This window comes from Phaenicophaeus curvirostris, chromosome 16 (assembly GCF_032191515.1).
Source record: "Phaenicophaeus curvirostris isolate KB17595 chromosome 16, BPBGC_Pcur_1.0, whole genome shotgun sequence".
Taxonomy (NCBI): Eukaryota; Metazoa; Chordata; class Aves; order Cuculiformes; family Cuculidae; genus Phaenicophaeus; species Phaenicophaeus curvirostris.
The window spans coordinates 9,925,548-9,946,280 of NC_091407.1; the positions used below are offsets into that span (position 1 = coordinate 9,925,548).

At 47.7% G+C, this 20,733-nt stretch overlaps 1 protein-coding gene across 1 annotated transcript; it reads left to right on the plus strand.

The window, feature by feature from the left end:
- The first annotated feature begins 80 nt into the window (after positions 1–80).
- Positions 81–17,766, plus strand: COG7 (component of oligomeric golgi complex 7). The gene is made up of 17 exons (XM_069870575.1): positions 81–292; positions 1,680–1,828; positions 2,311–2,427; positions 2,610–2,778; positions 4,538–4,620; positions 5,364–5,486; positions 7,120–7,318; positions 9,374–9,501; positions 10,168–10,322; positions 11,465–11,581; positions 12,107–12,172; positions 12,929–13,115; positions 14,097–14,234; positions 14,674–14,757; positions 15,877–15,991; positions 16,957–17,100; positions 17,446–17,766. Exons 1-17 carry the CDS (start codon positions 127–129, stop codon positions 17,610–17,612), a joined length of 2,307 nt encoding a protein of 768 aa, XP_069726676.1. The 5' UTR covers positions 81–126; the 3' UTR covers positions 17,613–17,766.
- The last annotated feature ends 2,967 nt before the right edge of the window (positions 17,767–20,733 follow it).

Sequence of the window (20,733 nt, forward strand, 5' to 3'; positions counted from 1 at the left end):
TCCAGCCTGGCCCTGAGCCCCCCCGGGGTGGGGCGGCCCCCCCCGCCACGTGGGCGCTGGGGGCGGGACTTCCGGCGCTCCCGGACGGCGGCCGCCGAGGGCCAAGCGGCGCCGCGCGGCCGCGCGATGGATTTCTCTCGCTTCTTGTCGGAGGATTTCGAGGTGAAGGGCTGGGTGAACGCGGCGTTCCGAGCCGTGCAGCACGATGGGCCCGCCAAGGTGGACGCGCACGCCGCCACGCTGGTCATGAAGCTGCAGCTCTTCATCCAGGAGGTCAACAACGCCGTGGAGGGTGAGCGGCCTCTCCCGAGGCCTGCCCCCCCCCGCCCCGGGTTCCCTCTCCGTTCCCTCTCCCCTTCTTCCATCCCCTTCTTCCATCCCCTTCTTCCATCCCCTTCTTCCATCCCCTTCTTCCATCCCCTTCTTCCATCCCCTTCTTCCATCCCCTTCTTCCATCCCCTTCTTCCATCCCCTTCTTCCATCCCCTTCTTCCATCCCCTTCTTCCATCCCCTTCTTCCATCCCCTTCTTCCCTTCTCGGGTCCCTTTACCATCCTGGGATTCTTTCCTACCCCATCCCCTCCGGGGTCCCCTTCTCTCCTCCCCACTCCCCTCTTCCTGCTGTCCCTTTCCCACCTCTCCCCCTTCTTCCATCCTCTTCTAGGGTTCTTTTTAGAATCATAGAATCACCAGGTTGGAAAATACCCACCGGATCATGGGATCCAACCATGCCCCTCAGCACCTCGTCCACCCGTCCCTTAAAACCCTCCGGGGAAGGAGACTCAACCACTTCCCTGGGCAGCCTGTTCCAGTGCCCAATGACCCTTTCCATGAAAAATTTTTTCCTAATGTTCAGCCTAAACTTCCTCTGGTGGAGCTTGAGGCCATTCCCTCTCGTCTTCTCCCCTGTCACTTGGGAGAGGAGGCCGGCTCCCTCCTCTCCACAACTTCCTTTCAGGTAGTTGTAGAGAGCAATGAGGTCTCCCCTCAGCCTCCTCTTCTCCAGGCTAAACAACCCCAGCTTTCTCAGCCGTTCCTCGTAAGGCCTGTTCTCCAGCCCCTTCACCAGCTTCGTTGCTCTTCTCTGGATTTGCTCCAGAGCCTCAACATCTTTCTTTAGCCCCCACTCTTCTGGGGTCTGTCCCCTTCCAGTTCTCCCCTCCTGGGGTCCCTTTCTCACTCCCCACCCCCCTGTCCCCTCACGAGGTCTCTTTCTCTCTTCTCCCCCCTCCTCTCCTGGGATCCTTTCTCTCTTCCTCTTCTCCTCTCTTGGGGTCACTTTCCCCACCCCTTTTTCCCTCCTGGGGTCTCATTCTCTTCTCCCCCCCACCAGGAGTCCCTTCTGGGTTTATTTCTGCCTTCTCCTAGGGTCCCTTTCCTCCCTCCCCACTTCTGGGGCCCCATACCCTCACCTCTGGGGGTTCCTTCTCCACTTCTGGGAGCTGTTCTCTCTCCTCTGGGAGTCCTCCCTCATGGGTGGACTGTATGAGCTTAGAGATCTTTTCCAACCTCAGTGATTCTATGATTGGCTAATCTGTTCCGTGCTTGGGAAGGTGTCCCTGCTTGCGGCACAGGGGTTGGAACTGGATGATCTTTGAAGTCACTTCCAACCCAGACTGTTCTGTGATTCCTGCAAGGGTTCTTGGGCTCTCCTCACTGTTCTGTTTGATGTTCCTGTAGAAACAAGCCATCAGGCTCTCCAGAACATGCCCAGAGTTCTCCGGGAAGTGGAAGTCTTGAAACAAGAGGCAACATTCCTGAAGGAGCAGATGATCCTTGTTAAAGAGGTTATCAAGAAGTTTGAAGAAGACACAGCTCAGTCAATGCAGGTAGATTCTTGTTTTACTTAGTGTTTGCAGCATGTGAAATTTGCACACTTTTTCGTATTAAACAATCTTATGAAGTCAAGGTAGGGAAAACCACTTCTCTAACACTAATAGCAGAAAAGTGGTTATGTGACACAGACCAACATGGTCTGTGTTTCCTTTGGAACAGCTGATTCTGTTTCAGTTCAGACAGAGTTACCTGTCCAGGGGCACCAATTTCTGCCTTAGCTGGGGTGCCTGACATTTTTCAGGCAAAGTCAATACTAAAAGAAGAAATCCAAGGTTCAAACTAACCTTGTGTTGTTTGACTTTGGAAATGGATTTTGCCTCTCTAGCGCTTTCAGACAGCTCCTTCCTCCTTGTAACAGGCATGATCATTTTTCTCAGTTTTTTAAGTCCAAGCCAGCAACGGCTCCCATGATGTAAGTATCTGTGGCATCCATCTTTTGTCTTAATGTGCAACTTTTATATTCATTTTCCTTCAGGTCCTCATGGAGATTGACCGAGTGAAATCTAGGATGCAGCTGGCTGCCGAGTCACTTCAGGAAGCAGACAAATGGAGCACGTTAAGTGCTGATATTGAAGAGACTCTTAAAACACAGGTGGATAACCCCTTATTCTTTTTGTTTTTTGAGCCTTCAGCTCTCTAGGGAAGCTGTGTTTAGAGGGAGGTTTTTGAGGTAGCTTTAAAACATCTACCTGTTTGTGAAGCGTCATTATGAAATGGGTATGAATGCTTTCTAAGGGCATGTTTGGTAACCGGGTCGCCTTTCCCTGGTGGCAGGATGTGTCTGTGATATCGGCCAAACTGACGAGCATGCAGAGCAGCCTGGCCATGCTTGTAGATACGCCAGATTACTCTGAGAAGTGCGTGCATCTCGAGGCTCTGAAGAATCGACTGGAGGCCATGGCCAGCCCTCAGATTGTCGCTGCTTTTAACTCCCAGTCTGTAGGTCAGTCAGTCTTCATGTCACTTACTGTCAGTGTGGAGTTTATTTTCCTTAACAAGCAAAATGTTGTTTGGGTGGGGACTATGTCTTGATGTTTCCTGTGTGCTGCTTCTAGTGGAGCCAGGTGCCAGGTAATACGTGCTCTGCAGCTGCCTGCAATTGAGTGCACCTTTGATTCTTCTACAGGTACCTGTGGGAACTGTGCAAACAAGGAAAAGGAGAGCTGGTTTTATAGGCCAGGTGGATGCATAAAACAGAGGTGCTGAGGCAGGGCTGCCCTGCTGATGCTGTTCAGTTACGCATGGATGCCCCCAAATGGGAAGTGCTGCTCCAGTGACCAGCAGGCCTCTGGTTTTCCTTGGAAAGGTTCTTTTATAAACTCTCTTTTAGAATATTTAGCTTTCTAAACTGTTCTCTGCCCTCCTCCTTTCCTCTCCTATGGTCCCACCACTTCTGAAAAATCCCAACTCTGGTTGTTGCCTCTCATCTAGCTGCACCATGATGTCCCAGCAAGTATCTGGGGTCTTGGTGCTTTTGCTGCGCAGCACTTTGGGGTTCTTGTCTGTGTGAAGCTGAGGGACAGCAGCGACTGCCGGCTGCTGGAGAGAGCAGAGGAGGGAAGAAGCTCTATGTGCTGTGTTTCTAACAAATGTGCTTAATCCTTTACACAGCAATCTCTCCCCTTCCTCTGCTGGCTTTCCTTCCTGGCACAGCCTCCTTTTCCCCTGGAGCTGTGTTCATCATCTTCACAGCAGGTCCCATGCCATTTTTCTGCTGTTGCAGTGCTTTACCCTTTACTGAAACTTGACATAAAGGATCGTGTTTCAGGATATGAAAGGGAAGTGAATATTCACCTGCTCTGAGGTCTTCACCAAAGCAAATGCAGAGGTGCAAGGAAGGGGCTGGCAGCAGCTCTGCTGGCACAAGGTCCTTTGCCCAGGTGTACTGTGCAGAACAGTTCACTTGGAGCACTGTTTGCGTTGACTTTCAGAGACTGTTCTGGGCATGTAAAGACATAGGATTTTTCCTCATTGAAGAGAGTTTCCCTCTTTATTGTGAAGTCATGTTTGTTCCCGAAGTCCAGCTCCTATAAATTTAACATAAGTCTGTAACATATCCCCAGAGAGGCTGTGTTCTCTGATCCCCACAGCTGAGGAGCACTTTGACTTACTCAGTGTTCCAGTTTCTCAGCATCCTGGGGCCTGTTTGTGAAACAAGGCCTGTTTCTAGCTTCTCAGCCCCCGCTGTGTTTTGTGGACAGACCTGTAGCCATCTCTGTGCAGTGCAGAGCAGAGCAGACCTGGGGCGCTTCCAGTGCTTCGTGTCGGGGTGCACTGTGCTGTCAGTCAGTCCTGAGGCAGCTGGCTTTAGGGGTAGGTTTGAGGACTTCTGGAGGCAAAGCTGAGGCCTTTGTGAGGGGTGATCTAGTTTTGTAGACAGCAGCTTGTTTCTGGAAAACAATTGTTTCCTCATAGGAAACACTTTGGTTTTAGCTTTCTGTAATACTAGATACTTTTGCTGGTTAAGAAGTTAAATTTAAGAAGTCAGATGCATCCCTCCTGTCTGCTGCCTGTTCCTGTTTGAATGTGGGGTTTAGGAGTTCTCCTGTTTGAGGAGAAAAGCAAGCAGAGGGTGAAAGCGCTCCTTTCTGTGCGGGCTGTTGCGCGTACTGCCTTCAAAGATGAAGTCTCTTGCTCAGACCAATGCCTTGTCTTCCGCTTTCAGACTCACTGTCGACTGCCTCTTGTTTTATTTTGTTTAGATCAGGCGAAAACTTTTGTTAAAGTCTTCGCGGAAATCGATCGGATGCCCCAGCTCCTTGCTTATTATTATAAATGCCACAAGGTAAGCGGTTTGATAATATTTGAGCAGTGGAATAAGAGCTGGGCTGCAGGGGGAGCTGCTCCACCATGTGTGCTGCCTTTCCTCTCCTGAGAACTACAGAACCTGTTTTGTCCTCTGGCTTCTCTTTCTGGCTCTGCACAGCTTTGGTTACTCCGTGTTTTGGGAATAATTTTCCGTTCAGGGTTTTTTGTCCCTTCCTGCAGCAGACACGGGATATGTGCTTTCTGCTTGGTTTCTCTGTGCCTTAGAGTTTAGCTTTGCTTTTCTTGGATGCAGCTTTGTCAGCAGTGACTTTATTGCAACTTGCCAGCTGCTAACTTATGTAAACTCTTTTCAGGTAAGATTAAAAGTTGGAATTCCAGACAGTTCTGTAGCCATAACTTGATCCTCGGCAGTTCTCTCAGGACTGTGACTTTTGAGGATTAAGTTTGAGGCTGGGGCTTGCCAAGTATTTCAACTATTATGTGGGGGTATCGGTTTCGGTCTCATTTTATGAGTAAAATACCAATGTTAATTAAATCTTTGAATCAACTGAGCAGCCTCTAGCTGCATGCTGGAAGTCTCTTCCTTCGATGATGCTGAATTCTAGCAAAGCATTAGGCTGAAATCTGGAGAGAGGAGCAAGTGTGGGCACTGTGCTTTTGCAGAAGTGCTTTGCATAGGAAGTTCTTGGTTTGGGATAACAGGAGCTGTGTCTATGGGCTGTCAGTTCTGCTCTTAGAATGGTTCTGTGACCCCCGCAGGTGCAGCTAGTGGCAGCGTGGCAGGACCTTTGCCAGAGCGACCTGAGCTTGAATCGCCAGCTGACGGAACTGTACGACACACTCCTTGGGACCTGGCACTCGCAGCTGCAGTGGGCGACACAGGTGTGGTGGCTGTTCAGTAGCGCTGCGGGGCACGGGAGAGGACGAGGCATGCTCTTAATTCTCATAAAGCTCAGAATAGCTCATTGGCGCTCGCTCCGAGCTATCCTCTGTGCCTTATCAGTGCAAGACAGAGCCTGCAGTCTGCTTTCTGTTTCTTGTCCAGCTCTTGAAGATAAGATTTGATTTCTGGTGTTCTACCAACAGCAAGGTTGCTGTGTTATTGACATTAAAGCTGCTCTATCACTTTCATCTGTATCTTAAGTTAAATCTAATTTGTCAGTGTTGCAAATGTGTTCTGTTGCAAGACACTTGAAATGCCTGAATTGCTTTATCGCTTGGCCGGGAAGAGGCCCTCAAGGTCATGTTGGACTGATTCTTGTCACTCTGTGTGAGATACCAAGGGCTTCTGTCGTTGCCCGTTGGAGTCTCTGTGCTTGTTTTTTCTGCTAAGAATAATGTAGGATCCAGAAAAAGTTATTGTCCTTTTAGTGAAATGAAGAAGTAAGTTCATATTGTTGAGTCTGCAAGAATTTCTCATCCATGAAGGGCGAGATTCTTATCTTTGTGTTATGGAGCCTGGTGCCAGTGCTAGGCCTGCACTGCAAAGGAGCTCAGTGTTTCCTTGAAATGTATTTTTTCTGCCTAATGATTCGATGTGACTTACAGGTCAGATGCCAGCTCACGTGTTAGCAGGTGTTCTTTGAACTGGGACTGTGAGAGAGAAGCGGCACATGGGACAGAGCTCATGTCACTCAATCTCCTGTGCTGCTTCTACTTTCTGAAGGACTCTTGGATCTTCTTCTTGCTATTCAGTAGCCATGGTGACTTTACTGCAGGAGGCTTCTGGTGACCCCAGCTCACAAAGCAGATGAGCTAGAGTAGCTGTCAGAAAAGTCAGAGTAAAAGGCTGCAACTCATTTAATGCTGATGGAGTTAAGGGTGATGCATGCAAATAGAAGTTCTTGGCTGATTACAGTTTTTCTGGCCTTTCCAGTACTGGCTTCTGCCTGGCTGGTTGGTAGTTTGGCTCATGACATGGTACTATTTCTTCATGTTTTACCAATATATGTGTTTTATCCTAACATGCTTGTACAAAGTGAGTACTGTGTTTCCAAATGCCATTTCTGCCTGGTGGTGTTTTGAATTACTGTGTGCCTGTGTTCTGCTGAATTCAGTTCTTGACCTATATCTGGTGTCTGGTCTCTTGGTTGCTAAATTCAAAGTGCAGTTTCACCAGTATAATAGGTATTGATGTAGGATTTTGCAATCAAGCTGTGCTGCAGGCTCAGCCAGCGAGGGTCTTGTAGTTGTAGCAGACCTCTTTGGGGTTTTTTACCCCTTCAAATTTATTTTTGTTCCCTTTTGTTTGGAAGTTCATGTCATGTGAGCAATCTGTGATCTCTTAGTGCACAACATGTCATCACCTTGGTCTACATGTCACTGTCTCTCACCAAAAGGTAATTTTATGTCCATTCTATAGCAGAAAGAAGTTCATGCCCAGCACAGTTCTCTGTGGAGTGGGACAAGTGTGTCTTTGATGAGGCAGTGACGCGTGGTTTGTATGTTGTAGAGCGCTCTCTGGCAGCTGCCTCTCGTGTTCCTCTGAAATAACACGCTTTTGCTTGTACCACAGGTTTTCAAGAACCCCCATGAAGTTGTGACTGTGTTGTTGATTCAAACTCTGGGAGCGCTGGTGCCTTCCATCCCCGTGTGCCTAAGCACCGCCATGGAGAGAATGGACCGAGAAACCAAGCTGAATAAGCTGCTGGAGCTCTACGATGCCACCACCCACTTTGCCAAAGGGCTGGAATTGGCAATGCTGCCAAACCTGAGTAAGACTCTTGTGCTGGATTCTGTTGTTCTCTTGTGAAGCTCTTTTGTGAAGTTCCATTGTGGGATTTGGTTTAGTTTTACATGGAGGGAGGGGTTATATCTTCCGCAATATTGCCAGTTCCATGGCATTTGCACCTTTGTGTTGTATGTGTGTGTCTGACCCTGAAGATGTTGACCTAGTACTGAATGTGGTCACTGACGTAGTCCTGCTCTCAGTGTGCTTGCTGTCCCAGGCAAATAATAGCGCTTTTCCATTGACAAGCAGTAGTAGTTCTTCTGTCTAATGGATGAGGAAATGTCTTTAGGGAAGTGGTCTGGAAATATCCGTGACCTTGTGAAAAGTCACGAAATACAGGAGTCAAGTAGTTTCTTGGAATTAGGTCACATCTTCCTATACAATTAGAAAACCTTCCTGAAAGCTGCCTCCAATCTTTGTTTTGTCGTTTATCTGCTGCTACTGGCTTATGTTTTAACATTTGGCTCTGTGTTTTCACTTGATTATTTCTGAACCGCTGCACTCAGTATTTTATTCAGAATCTGACCCGTGCTTTCCTTATCCAATGGTGTTGTCATCTCACTTGGTCATGATCTAGTGAATAATTCCCACAAACTGCAGAGCAGTGCTGTGTTTACACGAGTTTATGCCTGACTTGAGCTAATGCCTATTTATAGGCCTTTATTAACCTGGTAGGGCCCCTCCAACAACCGGGTATGGGAAAATCCTAAATTAAAGCATTTCTAAGGCTGCGTTTCCTGTGTTTGGTTCCTCATAACATTGTCTTAAGCTATTTAAACCCAGATGCTTTATCATGTAAATTATGATTACCAGGCAGTTTCAGGGAGTGTGACTGTCATTGTATCTGGTTTTGTGGTCTTTGCGATTGCTTATTCTTGTCAGTCATTTTCTCTTGTTGGCTTGGCTTTGCTTGTGTTTCATAGTAGAAATGATTAAAAAGAACTTGGCAAAAAGATGTCAGACTCCAGAAGACATTGAAACAGGAAGAAAGCTGCTAAAGTGTCATCTGAGTGTGTTAAAAAAAAAGTTCTTTATTTCCATCTTTTTTGCTGTGGGGTAAGATGTTTGGGAAGAGAAATATCTCAGGAATGGAAAGGCCAGGTGACTCAGCAGGGCTGGGTCAAACCAGTTCCTATATGTGTGTCTGTGAGGGGAGGGTTCAGTTGTGATTCATAGGATAATTTGTGTTGGAAGGGATCTTAGGACATGATCTAGGCCAACCTTCTGCTCCAAGCAAGGCCCACTGTGAGTTCAGACCACCTTACACAGGATATTGTCCAGTGTGATCTTGACAATGTCCAAACATGGAGATAGCACAGGCTTTGGACAACCTGCTCCATTGCTTGTCTGTCCCTAGGGCATAAAAGCTTTTTCTTATGTCCAGAATTAAAACTGATTCTGGTTTGCATCTAGTTTGAGTTTGGCAAAACTTCACAGTAACAGTGAGTGTCCGGTTCTGATTTGAGAAATAATCATTCAAGCCTGGTTTTCATTTGGATTTGCAGCTCTCTGCTCAAGGGAATGGCACTGAAATGCTGAGTTTGTGGTTCATGTTCAGCTCTGGTTGATAGAACACCATGAAGTTGTAGTGCTAAGTAAATTGAGTCAGTGTCAATTATTTTAAGTATGAACCAGGTTTTCTGATAAATGAAGATTGCCCTGTTTTAAGCTGTGGGAGCAATGCGTTTCACTTCACAAATGGTTTCATTACCCTTCTTCTACTGTAGGTTGGAATCTTTGATAGATTTTTGTCACCCAGGCTGTTTTGAAGCAATGAGTGATAATTTTCTTGAGGCACTTGTTGAGTTAGAACATCTTGTATTTAGGAAGCAGGTAGTGTGAATAACCTTGTTTTTTTTAAAAAAAAAAAAAGGAAAGGGAAAAAAAGTCTGCGTAGTTGGGACTTAAAGCTGTTGTGCAACATTCCAAGGCTGTGTAGGCAGCATGCTCTAATTGAAGAACTACTGCGTGTTGCTTGGAACAAGGTTTTTAGTATCATGTTCATCTATTTATAGACTAAACATCTGATTCTTTTCAGAGGAGCAGAACCTGGTAAAAGTGATGGAACTGGTGGAAGCCGTGTATGGTCCGTACAAACCCTACCAGCTTGAGTATGGAGACCTGGAAGAGGAAAATCTCCTTGTTCAGATCAGCGCTGTGCCATTGGTAATCTAGCAGTCTTTGTTCAACCACACAGGGAGCGGCTGGAGGCCTCTGCTGAAAATATGAGGGTCTTTGTCATAGTTATTGCTCTGTCTCCTCCTCTGATTTTTGGTAATATTTCCTGTTTGCAGTGTATTTTGATACCATTAAGTAGAATCAAGACTTATAGAATCATTAAGGTTGGAAAAGACCTTTAAGATCATCAAGTCTAACCATCAGCCCAAGTAAATTTCGTTTATGAGATAAAGTTCATTTCGGCAGCTCTGTCAGGTTGGAGGGAACTCCTTTCCTCTGCTCCTTCATCCAGTAACTGGCTCTGGGTGAATCTGCTGGAGAAAGGCTTTGCCAGGATAGTACTGTCAACCAAGAGCTTGCTTCAGGTTTGATGGAATTTATTAAGAGTGAGGTTGGGTGGGAGGGAGGTCATTTTGGTGGAAGATTGTTGGTGGCAGAACTGTTTTTCCTTGAGGACCTGGGGAACATGGGATTTGTCAGCCTGCCTGTTGTTAACAGTCACCGTGCAGGAGATTGGAGGCAATCGGTGTTGTTTTCCCCTGTGTGCCACAAGGTTGGAGGGTGCAAGGACAAGGACGTGTTACACAAGGTGTCTGTAGTGGCCAGACACTCGCTGAAAGAAGAATGAGGCTCAGCTTTGTTGTTGTTATTTAGGAGCATTGGGAAGTAATTGACTGTGTCCAAGAACTGAACCATTCTGTTGGCAAACTCTTCACTCTGGCTTCCGGAGCCATCGACAACTGCGTTAAACTCACGGATGGCCTGGGCGTGTGTGGGCTCCTGAAGGCCCTGAAAGCTCTGTTCACAAAGTAAGGTGCTTTTAGTTACACTGCTGCTTTATCCTGAGGGAGTAACGAGTACTCAGTTTGTGGCCAGGGACACTGTAGTTTATGAGCAATGGCTGAGAGCAGAAAGTATCTCTAACCAGCATAGAAGTCAGTCAATAGCCCCTCCTGCCACTCATTGAGGCGGTGACTCTTGGGGGAAAACTGGAAGATGGAAGACTTTTCTCTGCTGTTTTCTGTTCTGATTGGACTGAATTTTCATTTTTAATAAATCCTTTTGGAGGGAAAAATGTTTCCTGAAACAAAATGAGGCTAAGACAAATTAGGGTGATGGAGGCAGAACTCAGTGAGTTGTACACTTGCTGGGACAAGTGACCTCATGTTCAGAATCTGAGTGTGAGGTAACCTTGTGCGTGAAGTTCACTGTAAGTTCTTGTCTTAAAGTATCGGTGACACCTGCTTGAGTCACGTTCCAGTCCTGATTGTCTCCTTATTCTTTGCTGATATTGAAAGAGCTGCTCACAAGGTATGAATCAGTTACCTTGCTGCCTTGTGAGGGAAAGAGAAGCATACTTCTCTGATCTCACCCTCTTTATGGGCAGTTACATAGCAGTGTGCACTCCTCCAGCTTATGGGCACTATTTAAAAGAAAAAGAAAAACGGGGTGTGCTGGAAACAAAATGTTCTCCTTTTTATCCATGTTCTCATCTGGGGAGTAGCTGAGAAAACAAGTTCACAAGATCGTTGTCACTGTTCCTGGAGTAAGGGCCAAGTGGTGGTGGAGCACTAGGAGCCTTGTAAACTTTTGCTGGCCTTTCCTAGGCAATGTGATTAATGTAGTGGTAACACAGACATCTTACTCATCACTCCTTATGGGCATGGAGAGTTCCTGGTGACCCATGGGTGAGAAATTAGAGTAGCCACACAGTGTCCATCACTCTGAGTTTCTCCCTGTCTTCCAGTGCAGGTTTGAGTGGGCTGTGGCTGATCCATTCTCACATCCATGTATGTGAACTGGAACAACAGCCTCTCTACGTAACTGCCCTTCCTTCAGTATTTCTGTTCTTGTTTGGCCCTTGGAGAGGACTGAATGAGCAAATGACAGGACGTGCCATTATGCTGCGCTCCAACCTCTTCTCTTGCACTGGTGCTGTCTCTCTTCACAGATATGCTTCCGACTTTACAAATACTCTGCAGTCAATCCGAAAGAAATGTAAACTAGATGATGTCCTCTCGGATTCCCATTTCCAAGAGGACTGGACTGCATTCCAAAATTCTGTCCGGTAAAGGGGATTCTTTTTGTCTGGCTCGGAACTGATTTTTGTATCAAAGTTGGAAGGGAATTGCCTGGGGTTGGTTTACACAGGTTCTTAGAGCAGAACACAGGGCTGTGCCCACTTAGCTGAGTGCTACTGGGAGCATTAGTATTAGTGACTGGGTTTCAGGTTGCTGCTGGCACAGCATGTGCTGTGAGGCTCCCTACCCTGTCTGGAGCGAGGCTGCTTGTCATGGCACTTCATATATCAGCAGATCTTAGTGTTTTCCCCAGTGATACTGAGCTGGCCTTAGCCGTGATGACAAGAAGCAGTGTGTGGATGGGGCTGTTGGGCAGAAAGAGTGGTATGTTATCAACTGGAAACTGAGTTAACAGCCAAAAAAGTGACTCTGGACAGACGTGTCCCCCCCTGGGCTGCAGTTTGGTTATTGCATTTTGTAATCACCTGATGTGTGTCCCCGATGGGCTGTCTGGGGGAGGTCTGGCATTATCAGCCTCGGATCTCACAACGTGTGTTTTTGTTCTTTCCCAGGATAATTGCTACTTGTGGTGAGCTCCTTCGTCAGTGTGGAGACTTTGAGCAGCAATTGGCCAACAGGTGAGCGCAGCTGAACTTAATTCATGAGCTGTCAACGTAGGAACCAAGCTGAAAGAAAACAAACCCTGAGGTGCTTTTGTTGTGTAGACTAAGGAGGGAAAGCAGTGCCACAGTGATTTACCCGCATGGTTTGGATCATCAGAGATGGTTCACAGATTGCTCTGCTCAGCCGTGTGCCCTGAGACAGTCACAGCCGTCCTTTGTCTTGGGCACACGGTTGGGTGTGAAAGGGACTGCCAGAACTGGGATCTGGAAGGAATTTTCCACCAGATCAAATTGGCAAGATTCTCACCCCCTTGTGACATGGGGCATCAATCACTTGCTGAAATGAATCGAGGTGTGCCTTCCCTGGGCCCTTCCGTGTAACCCGAGGAGCGTCAGGCACAGGCAGCGTGTTGATCTTTTGTTGCTTGTGAGCAGTTCTGCCTTCAGCCTCTTGCACGGTGAAATGCTTTAGTTGGACCTGAGTGCTGTGCTTTGTGTAGGACAGTGGCCTGCGGGGCAGAAGAGGCTGGGTTTGCTCAGGGTTTGCCCTATGTTGCAAGAGCACAATCCTCTCCTTTTCATCTCAATATTTTTGCAGTTTTTGAGTTGCATGGTAGACGTGAGAACTGGCTGTAATTTGTATCTGCCGGCAGTGAATGCTCTCTCTCCCTCGGAGTAACATAAAGGAAGTGTAGGTCCTTTAGCCAGGATGAGGACAGGAACGCTGATCTCGGAAGGTTGTGCTGGTGACTTTTGTGTACTTGTTTTCAGGATTTTATCGACTGCTGGGAAGCATCTCTCAGACTCTTACAGCCCGTGTAGCTTTTCTGGCTTTCAAGATACCAGTTCCACAGAAAAGAAATGCTCCATAAAGAATCCCTGGCAGGAATACAATTATCTGGTGAAGGAGAATCCATCAGAGTATGCCAGCCTTATGGAAACGCTTTACACTCTAAAGGTAGCTCTGGTGCTTGAGAGAGCCTGCCTCAAGGGATGCTGTTGGGCCCACATTGGGTATATATGACCTGAATTGCCCCTACAGCCTGATCACTTCTCATCCTGAGCTGCAGCCTGTTGATGGGCTGTGTTCCAAGTCTTCTACACCGATCTGTGGAGAGATGAAATATCCAAAGTCAAGAAGTCTGGACTCATTCCATCTCTCCCCAGACCATGGCTGTGTTTGTGTACTTGCCCTTAGCATTTCATTTCGTTGTCGCAGAAAGCATTAGGTAGGTTGTGTTGGTGCCGTCTCAAGCTCCAGAACCTGCATACTGGTCTCTCAAGGCTTTCTTGCTGCTCAATGCTCTGCTGCACTATCCATTCTGAAATATCATTCTGCGAGACCGTTCCTGCATGCCTCTGTGAACAGGGTAGAATGACTCCAGTTATCTCCTCATGGATCGAAGTTCTGCTTGCCATCACTGGTCACATGTAGCAGGGAAGTCAAGGTTATGAGTTCTGTCTCTTATTTCCTCAAAATGTTTTGATTTCTTTTGTGCTTAAATTTACCTGCACTCTGCCTTCGATGTTGTATGTTTGACTTCAAACCCTTGCTAAGTAGTCCAGTTCCATGGGTACCTTCATGTAGCATGTTTGCTTCATTCCCTGCAGGGAGTCAGGCAGTTGTGCCCTTTGAGAACAGGTGGCTTTGCCGTCCTCTCTGCAAGTTTCTCCATGCCTCGCCTGTATTGGTGCCTGGCACAGCCAGAATGTGCTGCCGCTGCTTTGTTCTATATTTTATGGAGCAGTGCAATGTTTCTGTCGTGAATAACTGGTTTGAATAGGGCACGTCGAAGGAAACAAGCTGGGCCATTGCAGAGGAAGGCTCCTTTTTGTATTGGGGTGGCCTCATAAGGACCTCTTTAAGAATGTTAACATAGCTTCTCTTTGGTTAGTTTTACTTCTGTTTGTCAACTTTTTCCTTGTGTCTGTGTGTTAGGAAAAAGGTACGAGCAACCACAACTTGTTGTCTTCATCTCGGACTGCCCTAAGCCGCCTCAACCAGCTCGCACACCACTTGGCTTTTGATTCTGTTTTTCTCCGTATCAAACAGCAACTCTTACTTGTTTCAAAGATGGTAAGTAATGGGTGCATCAATCTGATCCAAGCTGGCAGGGGGTACCCGTGGGATCCTGTAGGGTGGAGCACAGCTCAGTACTGCTCACCTTGTTTCCCTCTGGTATCACATTTCTTCCATGAGCTACAGTTGGTGTAAAGGTTTTCCTCCCTTTGTCCGCAGCATTTACAGCAGATAGCTGTGTTTGCAAGCTCTGATGTTTGTTTGGAGCTTTGTTTTTGTTAACCCGTGTGAGTGTGTACTTCTCACCCACTTCCCACAGCCCTGTGGAAAGGGCTGTGTAAGTTTTGGGCCCAAAGGAGGAAACAGAAGCAGGTTTTTCACCATCTGTTTTCTGCTTTCTAGAAGTCCTTGGGTAGTCACAGTTTGTGTCACCTGTGACCAATGGACCTCATGCTCCAGAAGGCCATAAATTCTCTGGTCACATTTTGTCTTACAGGGTTGGAACTCTGGTGGGATTGGTGAGACCCTGACAGATGACCTGCCAAACTTTAGCCTGACTCCTCTGGAATACATCAGCAATGTAAGAGCAGGCAAGGGCTGTGACTGGAAGCCCAGTGCTGGGGGATCCCTTCTGTGTTTCTGCAGTTTGCTGTAAAATCACGGTATCTGTTAGAACGGTTCTGTGATGGTGATGGATGTGCTCAGTGGTCCAGCCTTCATCAGCTCTGCTGCTCATTGCAGCTTTTATGAAATCCCTGTCAAATTCTGGAGCAGCAAAAGAATGTTGGGAGCGCAAGGAGAGGTTCTTCCCCACTGAACTGCGCTGTTTGTGGTGTTAACTCTCATAACGGGCCAGGAAATGTCATTTTTTGTTTGTGGGTGAATACTGAGCATGTTGTAACACAGCCAGTGTAGCGTGGGAGTTCCTGCAGTGTCTGTTGGAGTGATTTAACCATACTGTGAAGCTAGAAAGTCTTGAGCTCTTACCCTTCTAATCCTTATGTGACTCCTGGTTTCTCTTTCTGCTGGAATAACAATGGACCCTTTCTGGCAGTGGGGTGTCTGAGTGGAAGAGGGGAGTGAGCTGTTTGTTCCTTCTGGCTGGGTGCTCCTCAGCTCTGCACTGCTGAACAGCACTTGATTTGCTCTGCCATTCTTCTGGCTGGTGTTCCAAGTTGTTGCCAAATTGGCAATTCAGATATTGATGTTATCTGCTATTATTATGTAAATACAGATATAATTTCATAAGCAAGATTTTTTTGTTACTACCATTCCGTGCATCACAAGGGAATGGATTCTTCAGGTACAGGATGCAGTGAAAAGCTTGTAATATTGTGGTTTCCTCTGGCTTATGGCCTGCAAACTGTTATATCTGCTTCTAAAGGTTTAGAAGAAATAGAAACATATAAAAAAGGGTAGTCAGTCAAGTTGTGGAAAATTTTATCATGGGTAGTTTAGATCTAGCTACCTGATAGACTTCGATGAGGTTTAGCAAGCTCGTGGACAGTGTTTCGGTGTATCTGGAATGTTTTCCTGAGGGTTGTGAGGCCTTGGCCCAGCTTGCCCAGAGAAGTGGGGCTATGCCATCTCTGGAGGTGTTCTGCTTTCAGGGATGAATTACCTCAGTGGACTTTTTTCTCTAACAAAGTACTTGCTTCACACTTGTGCAGCGACTCAGCTCTTTGTGCTTTTGTTCTAGATTGGGCAATATATTATGTCGCTTCCTCTCCATCTGGAGCCATTTGTCACTCAAGAGGATTCTGCTTTGGAGCTGGCATTGCATGCTGGAAAACTGCCTTACCCCCCAGAACAAGGTAGGGTGAAACTGGAAACTTGAGGTGTTGTTGGGGGGTGGGGGGGGGAGCTTTCCCATTCTGACACTATGTGCATGGGATGTGCTATGGTAACAAAGCTATTGGAGATCCACTGGAGCTCCAGTGCCACCAGAGTCCTTAGTGATCAGATACCAGCCACTGTAGTGAACCCTGTGCTGTGCAAAGCGTGGTGGGTGCTGTCCGGGACAGCCATGGCCCAAGTGCCTCTTCTAAACTCTCCCCAGAGTTCTTTCTGAGTGTCTTTCCTTAGGTTGTTATAGCAAGCTGGGTTTTGGCTCATGTTCATTGTTCAGACAGCCTTCCTTACCTGTTGTGTCATCAGTCCCGCTGCAGTTAGCAGCAGCAGCTCCAGAACACTTCCCGCAGGCTGGCAGCGCACTGGGGTTTGCTGTGGTTAATTTCTTCTTGGTATTTGTTTCCACCAACAAGCGAGGAAGCATAGAGCTTGGTATTTGTAATCTTCCTGTAGCCTTCTGAGAATATGCTCTTTAGTTTAGGTTTTAGCATTAATTATTTTGTCATTGTATTTACATGCTTAATAGTTCATTAACTTTCAAAACACTGATGGGCTTGAAAACCCTTTAGGGCTTGAAAAAAAGGCCTGTGAGTCCTTGCCATTGCAGTAGCTTGTAGCCCAGACCTGGAAGATGATCCTGTAGAATATGTCAGGCAGTGCCCCTGGTCACCTCTCAGCCCTTTGGAAGTGACTTGCCTGGGGATGTAATAGAAAGAAGCAAAGTGGTTTGGGTCTCAAGTTAACATTCTGTGTTGGGTAGTGTTAGGGAGGATGCTTTGATTACTCCAAAACCAGCCGACAGACCCTGAAATCTAATAAATTCCTTGATGTCCTCTTGAAGAAAGAGTTAACCGTTTATGGATTGTGTGTTGCTGCAAAGCCAGCAAATGCAGGTGAGCGAGACCGCTGATGAGACGTCTCTCTGTAGGAGATGAACTGCCAGAGCTGGATAACATGGCTGACTACTGGCTGGGCTCCATCGCCAGAGCCACGATGCAGACCTACTGCGAAGTCATCCTGCAGATACCAGAGCTCACGGTGCACTCGACGAAGCAGCTTGCAACAGACATTGGTAAGCTCGGTGCAGGCGTCCTGAGAGCTGTTGCTGTAGCCAGGGGCTCCTCCATCCTTAGATTGAATGGAACTGCAGCCTGGGTTTCTCTTTTAATCTGAGCATGTTGATGTGGCAGAGAGGTCACAGTTTCTCTATTGCAAAGTGTTCTGTCACATCACTCTGAGGGAAAGGTGATGTTCCAGTACTTCTGTTTCTTTGTGGCTTTGTGTTTCTGACTGAAAGTCCAAGTCCTCCTGAATGGAGAGGATTCCTTTACAAGCTGGTTGTGGCGAGATTTGTGTAACTATAATTTGCACGATGCCTGTTGCCTGTTCAAATGCGTGTTCGTCTTTAATCTTGCAGATTACCTAATAAACGTGATGGATGCCCTCGGCCTTCAGCCATCAAGAACACTGCAAAATATTGTGACTCTGCTGAAAGCAAAACCAGAGGAGTACCGGCAAGTGGCCAAAAGTGTGCCCCGCAGGATGGCCAGCAGCATTGCTGCCATGAGGGGCCTGGAGTGTTAGCTGTGATGCCACTGCTGCTGGACACTGCTCCTGGTGGAACTCCTGGGGTTGGTTTTATTTCCCTATAAACTTCCCAAGGACGGTGAAAATGTCTCTGGGGATCAGGAGGATTTCTTTCTGAACAGTTTTTAATAAATGTCTTTGTTTCAGAAAAGCTTGTTCCATTTTTCCAACTTTAAGAAGGAGGAATCATCCTACAGCCGAATTTACCGAAACCTCTCTGGGTGACCTTGAATGGGTCAAGCAGTGCTGGCTCCTCACCACAAATGTTCTATCGTTTGCCAGGGTGTTCGTGCTTCCTGGTGGTGCAATGACTGGCTTTTTCAGAAAATTTAATCAATTCTGAGTCTGAAATTATGGGGTAGGTGCAACAATGATGAGCTGATTGGAAGCTCTTCTACCTGGAGGCAGTTGCCATTGCTCAAGTCTGTCATTGTTCACAAAGTCAGGACATGGTCCCACGGATTGGTTGGTTTTGCAGTACCTGAGAGTGAAACCAGTTCTGTGGGTTGTTCTGGGCCATGACTCTGTTCTCCCGAAAGCTGTGAAGTTTATATGAAATTCAATGGAAGTTGTGCTTTCTTGTAAAAGTTATTAAAGCGTGGTACACAGGTCTTTGTAAAACAACTTGCCTGGCCTCTGTACACTTCCCACACTCCCACAGCTCTTTTCCTTCAGAGAAAACCAGACAGAATACGAAGAGGTCCCCAGACTGGAGTGTTGGTTGTGTGAGACGGTGCTGGATAAAACCTCACGCACAAACTAGTCTGGTTTGGAGGGCAAAAACATCTTTCTTCCCCTGATCTGTATCTCCTTCTGTGCTTTCCTCCACCTCCTCCTCACTGCCAGGTGCCTTCAGGGGATAATTCTTTTCCCAGCGTCCATGGTTTTACCTCTTTGTTCCTTAACTTGATTCAGACTGCTCTAGTCAGTGCTCAGCCTGATCTGCAAACCCCTCTGCTCTCTTTCTTTTGTGGCTGTTGTTTTCCCTGGCAACCTCCGTCTTTGGGACATCGTCCTGTTTTTTTCATTTCTTCTCCGGTTTGGACTCCTCAGCTGGATATGTTCTCCACTGGGTGACTGCATGTGTAGCTGTCAAAGTCCTGTCTCTGGTTCTGTCACACCATCTCCCCTGTGTTTTGTGCCACACATGGAGTGAGCTTAGCTTTGCCAGGGTGTATTTTCCATGTAAAACTGTGTTTCTTTGATGTTCTCAGCTGGACTTTGGTAATGCTTTAATACCAAAGTCTGGTGAGGTGAGGGCAGAGGTGCTTTATAAGCAGGTTTTGGGTTTCACAGATTTTAGCACCTAAAAAAATTTCAGATCAGGGAAGTAAAATGTGTTTTCTGAAATGTAGTTTTTTTCCTGGCAGGGTTTTCAGTTAGATGTTCAGTCCTCTCTTTCAGAGTATGAAACATCTATTAAAACAATCTCCAGATTAATGGGAAATCTGGTTCTGTTTCGAGCTGGGACCTCTCCGGTGTCACGTGTGGCTTGAAATTGTGGAGCCTTTCCCTGGCGAGCTCTGTGCCTGGTCCCGGGCAGTGCTCAGCCGAGCCTTCCAGCGGCTGCTCGGCTCCTGCAGCAGGAAAACCACCTCTTTGCGCACAGACGCTTATCTGCAATCAGTGTGCTTGGGGAGGGAGCCAGGCTGGTGGAGCCTCAGTTGAGTACCTGAGACACTTTCCAGTTTTATTAGTTCTCAGACACCTTCTATAAACCAGCAGTAACTGGAAGAGTAAACTGTCCCTGTCCTGCCAAAGAACACACTGTTCTGATTTACTCTTGCTGTGAGACATGAGCATCTCGCTGTTTGTACCTCTCCCATCTCTTGGCCTGGTCATGAGGAGGTGAAGAGTTTCGAGACCGTTCTTTGCCTGATGCTGTTGCATCTCCTGGGGCAAACAGCACTGGGCTGGGGCTGAAGGAGTGAGAAGCTGGAAAGTGCAGTTCTACAGTCTGAGACCTGTTGCTGCCTTTACCATTCTGTGCAGCTCTGTGGATGCCGGAGACTATCCCAGGGTGTGGGCAGCCAAGGTGCTGCATTTCACGGCGCTTTGGAGCAGGCTGGCCTGGGAACGGAGCTCTGCCTCCCCCTGCTCTGCAGCAGCGAGCTCCTCACCAATCCTGCAGTTCTGTCAGCGCGGGAGTGGGCTTAGGGCTGTTCTGCCCTGTGAATAAGGATCTGCTGTCTCTGCAATATCTTCGTGCTCGAGCAGCTGTTTGGGTTCCCACACGGATGGGCTTATCTGTGGTGATGTTGACAGTGCTGCCTGTTGGAAGCGTGGGAAGAGAGGCCCAGGTTTCTGTTCTCAGCTTTCCAAAGTGCTCTCTGGTGTCTTTTCAAGGAGCAGTGTTTTTGCGCTGTTGCGAAATCATTTGGAGGTCTTTGCTGGGATGAATATTGGCTGGGACGCTCAGGCTGAACCCTGCATTGGGAGGGGAGGGTGCCAGGTGCCTGTTTGGGACGTGGTGCGGTGTGGGATAAAGCGCTGTCACTTACAGGGACTGCAGTTTTAGTGAAGGAGGCTGTCTCAGGGGTTCACGGTGCCTGGGGAGGGAAACGTCCCTTTAGGGAGAAGGGAATGGAGGACTTGGGCAGGAAAGCCTAGGATGGCTCTTGTCAGAGCTGGATTCCTCTGTGGTGGTTGTCAGCAACCAGACCCACCACTTCCATCGCTGCTGCGGGTCTGCAGCAGCTCTGTGCCAGGCCAGCGTGCGCTCAGGGAGTTTGGAGCGTCGAAGGAGCATGGATGCCCCTGGCACCGCAGCCCCCCCATCGCTGGGCACCGTGCCTGGAACACCGTGTTCCAGCCGCAGGATTTACCCACACGGTCCTGTTTCCTCTTGAGATTTTGCAAAAGCACTTGAGTGAGGCCAATCCCCAGTAGGGTGTGAGGGACTCCCAGGAAAGCCAGGGGCTAGGTGAGCTCCCTGCCTGCTCAGCCCAGCCCTGCAGGGACCCCCAGAGCACCCGGCTGCCCTCCTGTCAGGGCACAGCACCTCCCCTTCTTACCAGCCTCCTGCCAGCACGGAACTGTGACAGCTGCCAACAGGAAACTGAGAGGTAACTTTTTAATTGATATATTTATTGCCAAGAGCGTGGTGCTGTTAAATGGC